The 13,002-nt window shown below is 37.3% G+C and overlaps 1 protein-coding gene across 7 annotated transcripts in view; it reads right to left on the reverse strand.

The window, feature by feature from the left end:
• The window catches only part of gramd1ba (GRAM domain containing 1Ba), a 68,496-nt gene that overhangs the window by 38,747 nt on the left and 16,747 nt on the right, over positions 1–13,002 (reverse strand). For 4 of the 7 annotated variants that reach the window (XM_084400730.1, XM_084400731.1, XM_084400725.1 and 1 more), the window contains exons 1-3: positions 12,598–12,710; positions 8,214–8,741; positions 6,430–6,507 (exon numbers count right to left, since the gene is read on the reverse strand). In XM_084400730.1, coding sequence (XP_084256856.1) covers positions 6,430–6,507; positions 8,214–8,560 — 425 coding nt within the window. In that variant the 5' untranslated portion in view covers positions 8,561–8,741; positions 12,598–12,710. Of the gene's footprint in view, positions 1–6,429; positions 6,508–8,213; positions 8,742–8,844; positions 8,959–12,597; positions 12,711–13,002 lie in introns of those variants that run through there. The other 3 variants (XM_084400729.1, XM_084400727.1, XM_084400733.1) reach the window with 3 other exon arrangements.

Genomic DNA, 13,002 nt, shown 5'->3' on the forward strand with positions numbered 1-13,002 from the left:
TCAAGCATGTGTGTGTGTGTGTGTGTGTGTGTGTGTGCGTGCGTGCGTGCGTGCGTGTGTGTGTGTGTGTGTCAGAGAGAGAGAGAGATGCTCGTTCTGTTTAGCATTACTTTGTTAAAGAGATAGTTCACTCAAAAACGAATGTTCCGTCATCATTTACTCATCCTCATGCTGTTCCAAACTTCTTTTGTGGAACACAAGCTGAATTTTTGAAGAATACCCTGGCCACTCATTTCAATAAAGAAAGTGAAGAGGACTTGGGCTGTCAAGCTCCAAAATGTGCAATAAAAGTATCATTAAAGCAGTCCACATGTATTGTGCATTATATAGCATTTTGTATTATATAGTGCATTATATTTGTTTGTATGATGCACATATTTGAGTTGGTATCTCTGCCCAAGCTTTCCTTAGAATAAGAATTCACAAGAGAAGTAACAATGTCCAATACAAATCATTCTTTTGAATAAGATTCTTTTCAATGAATCAGTCGATCCAGTTCACAAAACTTAATTTGATCACAAATTGCAATGATTTCACTGGTTCAATGATCTAGTAACAATGGTAAATAGTTCACTGGAGGGTAAGATTATCAGCAAGTAACTTAAATTTCATCACGCAATGGTCTCGTATGGATTACTTTTATGGTGATTTAGCATCCTTTCAGTGCTGAGAATTTAGCAACTTTGTCACTATATATTAGTGACTTTTCAGACCCCTTTAGCAACTTTTCAAAGAAGCGATTTTTCACTATATCATACTTGTTCCGATGTCTGACAGAAAATCTGTAAATGAAAACAGCTTTATTGGACATTCGGCTATTAAAATAAAGTACTTGAACACAGATTAGGAGAGAAAACAGATTTATAGTGCCAACCTATTCATTCAGTACATGTTTTAATGCATTATTTAATGCATTTAAAAAGCATAACTAAAAATAAGTATGTATTATGAATGAATTGTGATAATGTATTTTTACATTTATTTGAGAACATTAAACATATAAAACAATGTGAATTAAAAGGCATTATAAATGCAAATAATGCACAAATATCCAGTGGCTTTCGGTTCAAAACTGCAGGAGAACAAATTATAACCACAAACATGACTAATATATTGAATAATTATAAGTTTGAATCAACCTTCTCTCCTCTTTACGTCTCTACTGTAAAAAATTGAAGGGTAATTCTATACATCACAGGAAACAGTATCTGCTCCAGCAATACAGACTGGATCAACTGACCATGAATTTCTGCCTGCCAATTTACAGTCTGTACACAACACCTGGCAAAAACAGACAAAAAGTACTCACTGATCCCGGCGAAAGTGCAGTCTTTTCCTGAGCGTGGACACCCGCGGGTGACAGCCCAGTTTGACGGGTGAGGTACATGATAAAGTCCTGCTCTGAACCATGATGCACTACTCATGTGGACCTGCACCCGGTTCACACACACACCCTAGCGGGAAGAAGACTCCTCATTACTGAACTCCCTGCACCCCCTCCTCTCCTCTAGCTCTCTCTCTCTCTCTCTGCACGGGCCGTGTCTTGTCCTGCAGTGACCTAGATCCTGCATTTTCTCTGTGTGTTGCAGATCAGAACAGCTTGTTTCCTCACCTGAGGTGTGTGTGAGTCAGACCACCAGCAGAGATGCTAATATTATACAAATACAAACTACAAAATTATATTAAATTATTATACGACTACAAAATTATACTGGTGTTCAAGGACAAGCATTAAGCTGGTTCAAATCATACTTATCTGACCGCTACCATTTTGTCTATTTAAATGGAGAAAAATCGATCATAACTCCAGTAAACTATGGAGTGCCGCAGGGATCTGTGTTAGGCCCTCTGTTATTCTCAATATATATGCTGCCACTTGGAAATATTATAAGGAAACATGGAATTAGTTTCCATTGTTATGCTGATGACACTCAAATATATATTTCGTCACGGCCAGATGAAAACGCTAATTTATCCAAATTGACAGAGTGTGTTAAAGATATAAAAGATTGGATGACGCGTAATTTTCTTTTATTAAATCCAGACAAAACAGAGGTATTACTTATCGGTTCAAAAAACCGCCCACAAAACCTCTCGCAATACAACTTTAACATCGTAGGATGTCCTGTTACTTTATCCTCTACAGTAAAAGACCTGGGTGTTATACTCGATTGCAATCTGTCTTTCGAAAATCATATTTCGTATGTTACAAAAACAGCCTTTTTCCACCTTAGAAACATTGCTAAGCTACGTAATATGCTATCAGTTTCTGATGCAGAAAAGTTAGTTCATGCATTCATGACCTCGAGACTAGATTACTGTAATGCTTTATTAGCCGGTTGTCCTGCATCCTCAATAAACAAGCTACAGTTAGTCCAGAATGCCGCCGCTAGAGTTCTTACTAGATCAAGAAAATATGATCATATACCACCGATTTTATCATCACTGCATTGGTTACCTATAAAGTTCCGTATTAATTACAAGGTATTGCTACTGACTTATAAAGCCCTAAACGGCTTAGCTCCAGTCTATTTAACGGATCTTCTATCGCCCTATAATCCATCGCGCTCTTTAAGATCACTAAATTCAAGGCTTTTGGTCATACCTAGGATATCCAGAACCACCAAAGGAGGGAGAGCATTTTCACATTTAGCCCCAAAACTCTGGAATAGTCTTCCTGATACTGTTCGTTGCTCAGACTCGCTCTCCCAGTTTAAAACTAGATTAAAGTCGCATCTCTTCAGCCAGGCATTCATATAATATTTTTAATCTTACAGTTCAAACTACAATCCGGCCTCTAGTTCATAAATGCCAGAGGAGAACTGGCCCCCGACTGAGCCTGGGTTCTCCCAAGGTTTTTTTTTTCCTCCATTGGGTCACCTGATGGAGTTTTAGGACACCATTAGGTCACCTGATGGAGTTTTTCGGTTCCTTGCCACTGTTGCCTTTGGCTTGCTCAGTTGGGGATATTTTGGGGATATTTAATTCCACTAGAAACAAACCTTGTTGTATTATTTTAATTTAATACTGTGAAGCTGCTTTGATACAATCTGTATTGTGAAAAGCGCTATACAAATATACTTGACTTGACTTGACTAATATGACCATCAGAGTCACAGACAAGAGCTTGGGTGCTAGTGGGCAAGATTGCATGTCTAATAACCACAGATCTGATAGGGTGAATGGATTTGGTTGTTGATTTAGGAGCATGGCTGGACCTGAATTTGAATCAATTTGGCAAATAGAATGATATTTGCAATATTTATTTTTATAGGTTGAAACCATGAACAGCTTAAAATCTGGCAAACTTAAATTCTGTATAAATAGATTTGGTTTCAGAGTCAATTTGCATGTTTTTTTTTTTTTTTTTTTTAAATGTGTATATATCAGGACAAATCAGGCATAATCAGTCAAAATTAAAGGGAGGGTAGGGAATTTGTTTTCTAGACACTTTTTGTTATACTGGTTGAAACTCTCTACATGTCCTGAAAGCAATAAATAATAGAAGTGGTCTAAATATTAAAACATTTACATATATCTTCTGTGAAAGTCTCAGGACCAAAAATTTTTTTACCTGCTTGTCAATATTACCTCCACGCACCTGCTCGCGCAGACATCACACGCCATAAGCGCGTTGTAGACAGTCACTGAGCGCCATAGACCTTTCTCACAACTTCCGTATTTGTGACCGGAAATACGCAATCGCCGTGGTAATCTACTTCCTCCGCAGTCAAGGCAACATAAACACATGGCTCAAGTAACTAGCAAGAACTATTGACACGCTAATGATGTGTCATTTTAGTTAACAGTTCAGTAACAGTTAGCCTCGCTCTCTACTTACCTTGATATTTATGGCCAAATTCCGTGTGGAAATTTTTTTACCCTTTATTTCTTTTTTTCTTTTTTGTGACGGAGTTTTCCTCTACGAGTCGTCACATCAGCAAATGTAATATTTGGCAAATCCGTTAATGAAGTTGTGTAGACTCTTTGATCCATTTTAAACTTGCCCGGGTTTATGTTTTTCTGGTGTGTTGACGCTTGACAGGAACTCCGCTTCCACAACGATTACGTATTTCCGGTTATTGTGAGAAAGGTCTATTAACTAACAGCAGCCACTTTCACAGTTCCTCCTGAAACAAACCAACAAGCTTATGCTGCGCTCACGCCATGTCATAACCGTAATTACAAGATGGCAACCCGTGACGTCTACCCGGAGCTGTTCACGTCCCTCAGACTCGGATTTATGCCTTTCTATGTCGACAGTGTCAATGCTAAAAGTAATCTGCAGCAGTCAGGTAGTACGAGTACGAGCTCTGTAAGTTGTTTATGTTGATTATTATTGTAATGTTATGTGCTTTGAGACATGAGGTAGTTTAACATGTCTCTCATCTCATGATGCTTTGCAAACTCTGCTGTTCACGTTCATGTGTTTTGAAGGTGGCATGGCTTTGGAGACGCTCTAAAGGGAGGGTGGGATCGTATGCTTTCAAAGCTAGTTTGAAATTGCAAGTTTCTCCGAAACCCTACTTTGTTTTGTCATAAAATATTTTTGTAAATAAATTCAATTCAAATTCACACTCATGAACTGAAATGGAGCCTGTGCTGTATGTATGTGTGTGTAAATGAGAGTTGAGCTGTGATTCATTCAGCCTAACGGGACACAAGCAGGCTGAACATTCATCACCTTTAATGAGCATTAGCTGCTTTTACGTCACGACACAAAACTGATTTAAAAATAAGCTCAGGAATCAGCTGAAATCAGGTTGCTGAGTGCACAAAACTGAGCTGTGGCCGACCGTTCGCATACTGTCTGACTTTAGCAGGTGTATAGATGCGCACCCGCACACACACACACACACACTCATGCACATACTCACACAAACGGTTATCTTAAAGGAGTTTATAAAGATCTCTTTTCAGACAATGTTAAATAATGCTGATGAACGTTAAAAGCAACAAACAAACACAAAAATAATTAATGATCAGTGATGTTCACAAGTCACATTTCATAAATCCAGGAAAAAGAACACCGTGTTCTAAGAGGTCCAATAAAGGCACAAATAACCAAGCGCCTGAAGCCTGGAGATGAAAAAAAACACACAAAAAAAAACTCATAAGATATTCCAGCCGAGGATCAGAGTGTTCTTTGCCCAGCTGGGCTCAACAAGAACATTTGAGCACAGCTAAAATTCTGAGCTTTCTCTACAAAAACTTGCTTCGCTGATTCAACCTGCACAGCACCTGGTTTAATTTCGAAGATGACGACAAAATAAAAATGACCTGAGAAAAATGCAGCCCTGCCATGGGAAAGTGAAATGCGCTAGAGTTGTTTTTGAGTTGGCACAGACCTTGTGGTCAGACTCATAACCAGATAACAGATGCAGAACGCGAGCCGTGACACAAAAAGAAGAACAACTTCAAAAGCAAAACATGAACCACTAAAAACAGAAACTTCTCAACCACACTTGAGATCCAACACTTGAACAGGAAGTTCATATCATGTCAAGCTTCTCAGTGTCTGCTGTTATAAAGTGTCACTTGACAGTTGTTTTCTTTCTTTTTTTTCAGTATTTAACTATTTGTCATATCAAAATACACCAGATTAGCCTGTTTTCATCTAAAAAAAAACATTTGTGAAATATATATATATATATTTTTAAAGTCACATTATGAGCAATAAATCCAAAATGATGAGATATTTGTGTAATTAAATAGTTATAATTGTGAGATATAAAGTCCCATAGCAAGTATGAGAAAAAACAAATTCTCATTGAAATTCTGAGAAAATTCTGAGACATAAAGTTGCATTGTAAATTAAAATAAAAAATAAGAAATAATTTTTCATTGAAATAAAATAGACAAAGTTGCATTGTAAGAATTAAAGTCACAAATAAAATACTTTAGCAATTATAATATGTGAAGTCAAAATTACTGTACCTTTTTACTTTTTATACTTATTTAGTCTTTAGGCGGAAACAGACAATCATACATAGTACATTTATAATACACTAAAAATAGTAAAAAAGCCAAATGACATATTATAGAGGTCTTTTTCTCCATAGGGACATTTATTTTTTAACAAAGCCTAATAAGCGTTTAAAGACATAAATACCGTATGTTCTGAGGTTGTTAATCAATGGTATATGCTTTTGTTGAATCTATCTATTTATCTATCTATCTTAACCCCTTGTGGCACAGGACATATCACATACTGTGCAAGCTAGGCTACATATTTCCCATCACTAGTGCAGTAGAATTATACGAATCATGCTTCAGAGAGATGTGAGCTGACCAACTACTGACCCCTGTTGGACATGTGGGAACTACGGTGAGAGCAGCATAACGCATAAATGGAAGACATACATGTAAAACACACTGACAATCAAAATGACATGTGAAAATGACATCCAGTGTCTCGGCGTGGAGTACCTGTCCTCGCGGGTGTTGGGGCTCAGGTAGCGTGTGGACTCTTCCTCATGACTGCTCTGCAGGCTGCTCTGCTGACTGCTGTAACACACATCAGCACATTACAATCAGAAAACACCAGACGTCATACTGAGAAAGAGACGACAGAAGGTGAGTTTGGACACACAGTGATCTTTTAATTACATGGTGACAAAAAAAAATGCTCAAACAAGACACACATAGTTTTACAGTCCAACGTTGCTCGGGCTTACAACTAAAAGGAACAAACATCCATGAAGCATCTTTTAAGAAAACACATTTTCAGGATAGTTTAATCTTCCCCACTAGAGGGCAGCAGAGAGTGTTCCAATTGACTAGAGTGCTGTAAACTAAAACAACATTTCCATTTAACCAGTTAAACTTGCCATGATTATCAGGTGCAGTTTGAAACCTTCACAGTCCTCCCACAGTTGTTTATAATGTCTTGCCTTAAGAAAAAAAAAACCTTGTGCATTTAAGAAGTGGTTTGCTGAGTTATTGCGTACTGCATGAAAAGGAAGCAGGTGATAAAACAGCCTAACGGGTCAACATAACGGAGCCCTAGATTAGTGAACGCTGTTGTGCTTACAAGGGTTTTCTACCAGCAAACACCTGACAGCTCACAATACACAGCTGTTCCCTGATTCATGTCAGTCGTGTCAAACATTTACAAGTCTGAATTTATTTACTAAACCATAAATCCCCTGTATGGTACCAGTTAAGTTTACACACACCCTCTCAATCTTTATTAGTAGTATTTTCCACATTTTAAAATGATAGCAAAGTTGTGAATATCATGAAATAACACAAGTACGAGAATTATGCAGTGACCAAAAAAAAAAAAAAACTTTTTATTCGTCAGGCCGGGATGCATTAAATGTATCAAAAAATAAAGACTCTCATTGTTACATTGTTACAAAAAAATTGAAAAAATCTATTTCAAATAAACACTGATCTTTTGAACTTTCTGTTTATCAAACCCAAATGTATCACGGTTTCCACAAAAATAAAGAAGCACAAGTGTTTTTAACATCGATAATAATAATCATAAATGTTTCTTGAGTGGCAAATCATCATATTAGACTGATTTCTGAAGAATCATGTGACACTGAAGACTGGAGTAATGATATTACTATTTTTAGTTTATTTTTTATCAAATAATTTGTAGGCTTATAAGACTTACCAACCCCAAACTTTTGAACAGTCGTGTATTTTTATATTTTGGGGATTTTGTATAATAATTGCTGTAACACAAGATGAACATTTTCAAAATGCATAAAAACACACATACGTTTGCTTGAGGTGGAGAATTGTTTTATTCTGTAAGAAGACATGTATCAATTATGCTAGAAATGCATTAACCGAATCAATTCCTACAAGTGTTTTTTTGTGTCATGTGTCAAGTCATGTGACTGAATAATTCGCACAGAGAAGAAAATAGGTGTGTTCGACTTAAGGTCATAGCGGATACATACTGCATGTTGTATTTTTGTCTATTAAAAGCCAGGAAGAGTCGTGAATATTTAAGACGTCCCCAGACAGCGTCCGCTTGTTCTTCCCTCCGGCCTATAAATGTCCCAGCATAGACTTCAGTCTCTCCAGAAAAGACGGAAAACACACTCACACACAAACACACGGGTTGTCTGCTATGTAATGTGCCAGAGCAAGCCCACATGAAGACTCAAATGAAGTGATGCACAGTGCTCATGATGGACAGCAGGAATGGAGAATGGATGGGTTTGTGGGCTCGTGCTCGTGCTCATACAGACCTGCTCTCACTGCCGTGCTCTTTTTTCTCTCCTCCTCTCAGCCACTTGCGCAGGAGGAAGCGTCTGCGTTGGGGAGAGGCGCTGGGTGTGGAACAGCTCGACCACGCCGCGTCCTCGTCGCTGGACGGCGTGATCTCAATGGACGGGAGCTGCAGGTACTCCTTGGAGCCGGAACTCTGTAGATGTTCCTGCTCTTTCTCGCTCATGACGTTCTTCATTCGCCGCATTTTAAAGCGCTTGCGGCGCAGAGACGAGCTGGACAGGGCCGGATCCACCACGGATCCGTTACACTCCCCGTCTGCCGGGCCCTGGATCTGCAGCGCGGGCAGCTGGAGGGTCTCGAACATGGTTCTGCTTCTGTTCAGTCTCGCATGAGTCCAGAACCAAATAAAGATGCAGATCAGAGAGCTCAGTGAGTCCACAGCTGGGCTGAGCTGAGTTCAGCACTTTCTGTGAGATGGCTCGGTGCTGACATATTTTAGGAGGTTTCCTTCAAAAAACCTTTATCCAGAAAACCAGGATAGCTCCCTAGAGGTCAGAGGAAGGTCATAAGGTCTACTAGGTCAGCAGTTCTCAAACTATGGAAAATTGCACTACTAAAAAACTTTGATTTTGATTTAAATTAATTTACATTTATCTTTCTTGTTTATACAGGTTTGCGCATCTAACACCGTATCCTATCCAGACGTGATGCGACAAGATTCCAGCGACAAGCAGTTTGTCTGTCCACAGCAGAATACGAGACCTGACAAAATCAATCAAATATCACAGCCAATCAGAAGAGCATGTGGGCGGAGTCTCTCTGCGAGTGTACTGCACTTGCAAGGAAATGGATAATCTAGCTAATTGATAAATAGTAAACCAATTTAGACATTATTAAAAAAACATTTGCCAAGTGACTGAAACAATCTTTGTCATTAAATACCCTTGTTTGTTCACAGTTTGAACGTTCTTGTTTCCTTTAATTTATTTTCTAAATCTGAGCAGCGGAGGTGAATTATTCATTGTCACTTTCAGTATGGTTATAAAAGGGCACGCAAAATGATATTCAAACGCGCATTAGACCATTTCAACATTAAATGAAGCACAAAATCAGTTCACTTCTGTCCCTCCATTGACAGTCTACGCAACTACCACTTTGACACTTCAAAAAGGTCATAAAGAGATCATAAAACGAATCCATATGAATTGAGCGGTTTAGTCAGAATTTTCTGAAGAGACTTGATCGCTTTATATGATGAACAGATTTAATTTAGGTTTTTATTCACATATAAACATTCATCAACTCACACATCAGTTACGGTTTTACAGAAATGGAAGCTCAAGCATGTTCACTTGACGTTTGAGAACCAATTAGGTTCATTCTCGTGTTACGCAGCACATTTGAGCTTTCGCAAGAACCAACAAAGTTTGGTCTCGCGGTTGAGCTTCTGTTTAAGTTCGCTGATCAATATTTATATGTGAATAAAAGCCTAACTTCAGTCTCGTCATACAGTACAGGTCAAAAGTCAAAAGGTCAAAAACATTACGTTTTCTTTATATTTTTGAAAGAAGTCTCTAATGCTTATCAAGGCTACGTTCATTTGATCAAAAATACAGAAAAAAAACAGTAATATATTGTGAAATATTATTACAACTTAAAATAATAGTTTTCTATTTGAATACACTTTAAAAAATAATTTATTCCTGTGATGAAAAGCTGAATTTTCAGCATCATTACTCCAGTCTTCAGTGTCACATGTGACATCCAGTCTATCACATGATCCTTTAGAAATCATTCTAATATTCTGATTTATTATGAGTGTTGGAAGCAGTTCTGCTGCCTAATATATTTGATGAATAAAAGGTTAAAAAGAACTGCATTTATTCAAAAAAAAAAAAAAAATCTAATAATATAAATCTTCTTTACTATCACTTTTTATCAATTTAACACATCCTTGCTGAAAAGAAAGAAAAAAAATGACTGACCCCAAATTACTGACCAGTAGTGTATATTGTTGTTACAAAAGATTTCTATTTTTTTTTTAAATTGCATCTTTTTTTTTTTATATTCATCAAAGTATCTTAAAGTATCACAGGTTATGAAAAAATATTAAGCAGCAGAACTGTTTCCAACTTTGATAATGAATCATCATATTAGAATGATTTCTAAAGGATCATGGGATATACTGGAGTAATGATCCTGAAAATTCAGCTTTGCATCACAGAAATAAATGATAATTTAAAGTATAATAAATTGAAAACCAATTATTTTAAATTGTAATAATATATCACAATATTAAAAAAAAAAAAAATCTGTATTTTTGATCAAATAAATGCAGGCTTGATGAGCAGAAGAAACTTCTTTCAAAAACATTAAAAATAGTAATGTTTCCAAACTTTTGACCTGTAGTGTATAATCGTCATATAATCATACAATCATCATATAAAGCAATCAAGTCTCTTCATAAAATTTGGACTAAAATGCTCAATTCATTTGGAGTAGTCTTACAATCTCTTTATGAGCTTTTTGAAGCATCAAAGTGGTAGTTCAATGTCAATGGAAGGACAGAAATCTCTTAGATTTCATTACAAATATCTTCATTTGTGTTTTCCGAAGAGTTTGAAACGACATGAGGGTAAGTAAATGATGACAAAATTTAGGCTAATTTTTGGGTGAACTATCACTTTAATGTGGAAAAGATACCTTTTATCATGTGTCGCAGTGTTGAGTAACATCTGGTTAGGACACGATTTTAGGCGTTTTTAACCCACATTATTATTTTGGGATTGCTGGAAGTGCATAGGTGTTAAACAATTTAGTATTGATTTCTTTGAAATTTGCTTTTACCTGAATGTTCTGATTTGATCAGAGACTTAGCCTGAAGTGTTTGAGAACCACTGTACACGCACTTTTAAACATTTAGGCCTACACAAGAGTTTACAGGAAACAAGACGACTTTACAGAAAGGTTAGAGTAAAACATGCAAACAAATCAGATACAGACTTATGGGAAAAAAACCCTGATTTGCTCTCTCTCTCACACACACACACACACACATGCTCTTTCCTGCTCTGCTCCGGAGTATCACTGTAAAACCACTGTGAAATGAACATTAGTGATTCACATTCACAGTAACATTGTTTATTAGTAAAATCATTAAAAGGGCCATATCATGCATACTATACCCTAAATATTCTATACCCTATATATTTTTTATTAATTGAATTCCACTTTTTGTTTTGTTTTTCTAACTGGGGAGGAAGTTTTGAGTTCTGACACTTCCACTATGTTTTCATAGTACAATGACTCTTAACAAAAAATCTAGGAAGCATGATTCCTCCGGATATGACCCCATAAAAACATTTTAGAGCCAGCCATGCATGTCCATGTTAATAAAACAGGCTTCACCTAGCGCCGCACTTCAGGCGCGTGTAAGGAAGTCAGGCGTAAACATGCAAGCGTGTTCATGTTACAGGAGGAAGCGCAGAAAGCTGCAGCCCACTGAGAAAAGACACACACTCATGGCTGCCCATCTGCCTGTTCAACACATCACCCAATCTGCTGACTGACCCCTACGGCGGTTTAGTAACCTGCCAGACACTGTTAGATCACTCCTGTTACTGCTCCACTGGAGATGGGCAGTGCTTTTTTCCCTTCTCTTTTTTTTCTTTACCAATGCCAAATATAGGAGTTCCGCATTCTTATACAAAACAAATCCTATCATGGCCCCCACGTGTGGGGCCCCAGAGCCTGCACACTGCATCACCCTGCCTCAACTGTACAGTGCAATACCTGTAATTTCCTGTAAGAGACCTGTAATTTTTTTTAAGAGACCAAAAACATACATTAATAATGCATATAAATCACATATTTTAGTGTGCAGTGTATTATGCTTAATGCCTGTGTCTACTTAAAAATAAAAGTGCTACAACCACAGGTTTTTGGATATGGTACCATATTAGGCTAATACCAGGGTAATTCTTGGGCATACCTTGGAGTTCCATAGAATTGCACGGTACACATATTTCAGTACCATAGTATATAACAAATGACCATAGTATTAATCAAAGTACCATGGCACTACCAGCTTGTATCATCATTGTACCATGGTAACGTTACTGCCACAGAACTCTTTATTATGTGGCATTATGAAACATGATACTATGAAGAAAAAAAACAAAGTCATAAGAACTAAACCTGTCTGTATCAGAAAGTATACGTTAGGTAGTGCATACCACACCTAAAAGTCATTCGGCAAAGTGGATAACAGTATTTTATTTACAATATGCCATACGCTATCATTTTAAGATTTCAAATTAAGTTAAAATGAATGACAATGAAACCGTTAACGATCGTTAAGGGTGCAAAATAAAAAGTTAATGTACTAAACAGAAATCCTACCTTTTCACATTTCAAATAACCGAAACCCTCGTTTTTAATATGCAGCCGTTGTCTGTCATTTTAAATGACCAGAATGAGGAACTGTTACGGCGTTTTTTCCCCAACACTGTTGTTCCGTTATGCTCTTCACGTTTCCTTTTATGCGGACGATTTCACTCCAATTGAAGGGGGGGAATACCGCACTAAAAACAAAATAAATGTTTTTTACAAAGTGAAATAGGTTTGTTAAAAGCGAAAGAAAAGCAACTATTCTTGTGATAAAGAAATAAAAATGTGTGGTTTAAAAAACGATCGGATATTTTATATACGCAGACTGAGCGCTGCGCATCACCCCTCTTTCTGAGATAAGGCGTCCCGGACCTCTCTGTATAAAAGCAGCAGCCCGGCGGCACAGACAGTAAGACC

This window comes from Rutilus rutilus (genome assembly GCF_951802725.1).
Source record: "Rutilus rutilus genome assembly, chromosome: 25".
In the NCBI taxonomy this organism is placed as follows: domain Eukaryota; kingdom Metazoa; phylum Chordata; class Actinopteri; order Cypriniformes; family Leuciscidae; genus Rutilus; species Rutilus rutilus.